The sequence below is a fragment of the Galeopterus variegatus genome, unplaced genomic scaffold, assembly GCF_000696425.1.
Source record: "Galeopterus variegatus unplaced genomic scaffold, G_variegatus-3.0.2 Scaffold2922, whole genome shotgun sequence".
NCBI classification, from domain to species: Eukaryota; Metazoa; Chordata; class Mammalia; order Dermoptera; family Cynocephalidae; genus Galeopterus; species Galeopterus variegatus.
In genome coordinates this window covers 239616-241351 of record NW_007729033.1, presented here as the reverse complement: position 1 = coordinate 241351, position 1736 = coordinate 239616, and the positions used below count along the sequence as shown (strand labels likewise).

Below are 1736 nucleotides of genomic sequence, written 5' to 3'. Positions count from 1 at the left end.
AGATTGACTCATTCTGAACAATGAACAGTCCTTGGAGCTGATAGCTCACTGACGGGTTTCACTGACTGGAGACTGACCCCCCAGAAGCTCCCACAGCAGCTGCCAAGATTTCTGGAATTGATACTAGAACAAGAATTTTTCAAACTGCTCTTCCAAATCGGATTAAATATATTATGATCTGATCTGATCTGATCACTATTCTTGTACATTCTTAAAATATTGCTATTTTAATGCATGCATATGCAGGTAGATTGGTCGTTTCTTTGTTTTTATTCTTGATATTAATTCAGTTCACAGTTGCCAGTCAGTAAGTTGGGACTGAAGCCAACAAATTGGAAAGTAGTTGTAATGAGTAAACAGGATACTGTGCCGCTTCTTTGAGCAAAATAATTGATCCTCATGTTATTTCTACCATCTCTTAAGGGAAGAAACAGAATCCCAGAAGAAGCATAAAATATTGTTTGGATTCCCTTAATCCTGCCTAGTTTATTTACAATTTCCTCCTTCATCCTTCCTGCCTGTCCAGATGGTTTTTTCTCTTTGTTTCCCAGTCTGAATTATGCTCACTGCCTTTAAGATGCTAAATACTTCAACAGCCTTCCACTTTATTAGTTCCTCACAAACAGAAGCCATAAACTCTTACCTTTGCCGAATTATGCTGGGATTAGCTGTCACCAAATGACTTTTGGATCCAACATCTTTAGTGTATTCACTTGACAAGGGAGGAAGATTGCATCTAGAGAAACAAGAACAAACGTTTTTAAATGACTTGCATATTTTTAAATCAAATCAGTTATAATGACACAACAGGAACTTTATTCATTCTAGCTCAATTCACAAAGAACTGTTTTTACCACCTCTCCCTTTTAATAAACATTAGATGACTAATTAACCATCAGCATCTTCAAAATGCTGTCATAAAAAAACAGTCCTATTTTAGAAGAAGAAAGAAAATGTCAGCCAGAGAGAGGTAAATGAAAGGAAAGAGACAGTAAGTAGAATGTATTTATTCCATTCAAAATATTTTTGAGGTGTTTAGGAAAGGAAGTATTAGATCTGTAATTAGAGATCAGGAGGGTGTGGTACACCAGAGGACATAGGACCTACAGTGTTCTCTGCATGCCCATAAACCTCAAGGGGCAGGGAGGAATTATATTTGCTTGTGTTTTTCTTTCTTTTCCTCAAATCTAAATTATAATAGTATATTCAGGATGATATACTGTTCACTTAAATCAGTGCATGTCTGACTTTTGTGTATTTGGCCAGTGCATAGGTTGATTACTGATGAAGACATAATAATTTGTCATCCAAAGAAGTGCATGATTCTCCACCACCCCAGTTCAGCCACGTGAAAGACTGCAGGTGATGTTTTCCTGGTGATGGAAATAGCTACTCTACCCTCACCCCAAACACCACCCCCAGCCCTGCTGCTTTCCTCTGCCACAACGTTTTATCGACATTTACAATCAGAAATATGGCCACTGCAAATCCAAATCCCTAGGCATTCTACCTGTGGGACATTAAGCGAATTAATACATTTTCCTGGCCATAGTTCCCCCATTACATAAAATAAAGATAATGATTTTTCCTCTCTTACTGGATTGTTCTCAGCATTAAAAAAAGTAATGTGTGGGCAGGCCCCGTGGTGCACTCGGGAGAGTGCGGCGCTGGGAGTGCAGCGTCGCTCCCGCCACGGGTTCGGATCCTATATAGGACTGGCCGGTGCGCTCACTGGC

The 1736-nt window shown here is 39.4% G+C and overlaps 1 protein-coding gene across 1 annotated transcript in view; it reads right to left on the bottom strand.

Annotated features, from left to right (window-relative positions):
• The window catches only part of ST8SIA1 (ST8 alpha-N-acetyl-neuraminide alpha-2,8-sialyltransferase 1), a 123311-nt gene that overhangs the window by 38956 nt on the left and 82619 nt on the right, over nucleotides 1-1736 (bottom strand). Inside the window, exon 4 of the mRNA XM_008583465.1 lies at nucleotides 644-736. Within this exon, the coding sequence (XP_008581687.1) occupies nucleotides 644-736 (93 nt within the window). The remainder of the gene's footprint in view (nucleotides 1-643; nucleotides 737-1736) is intronic.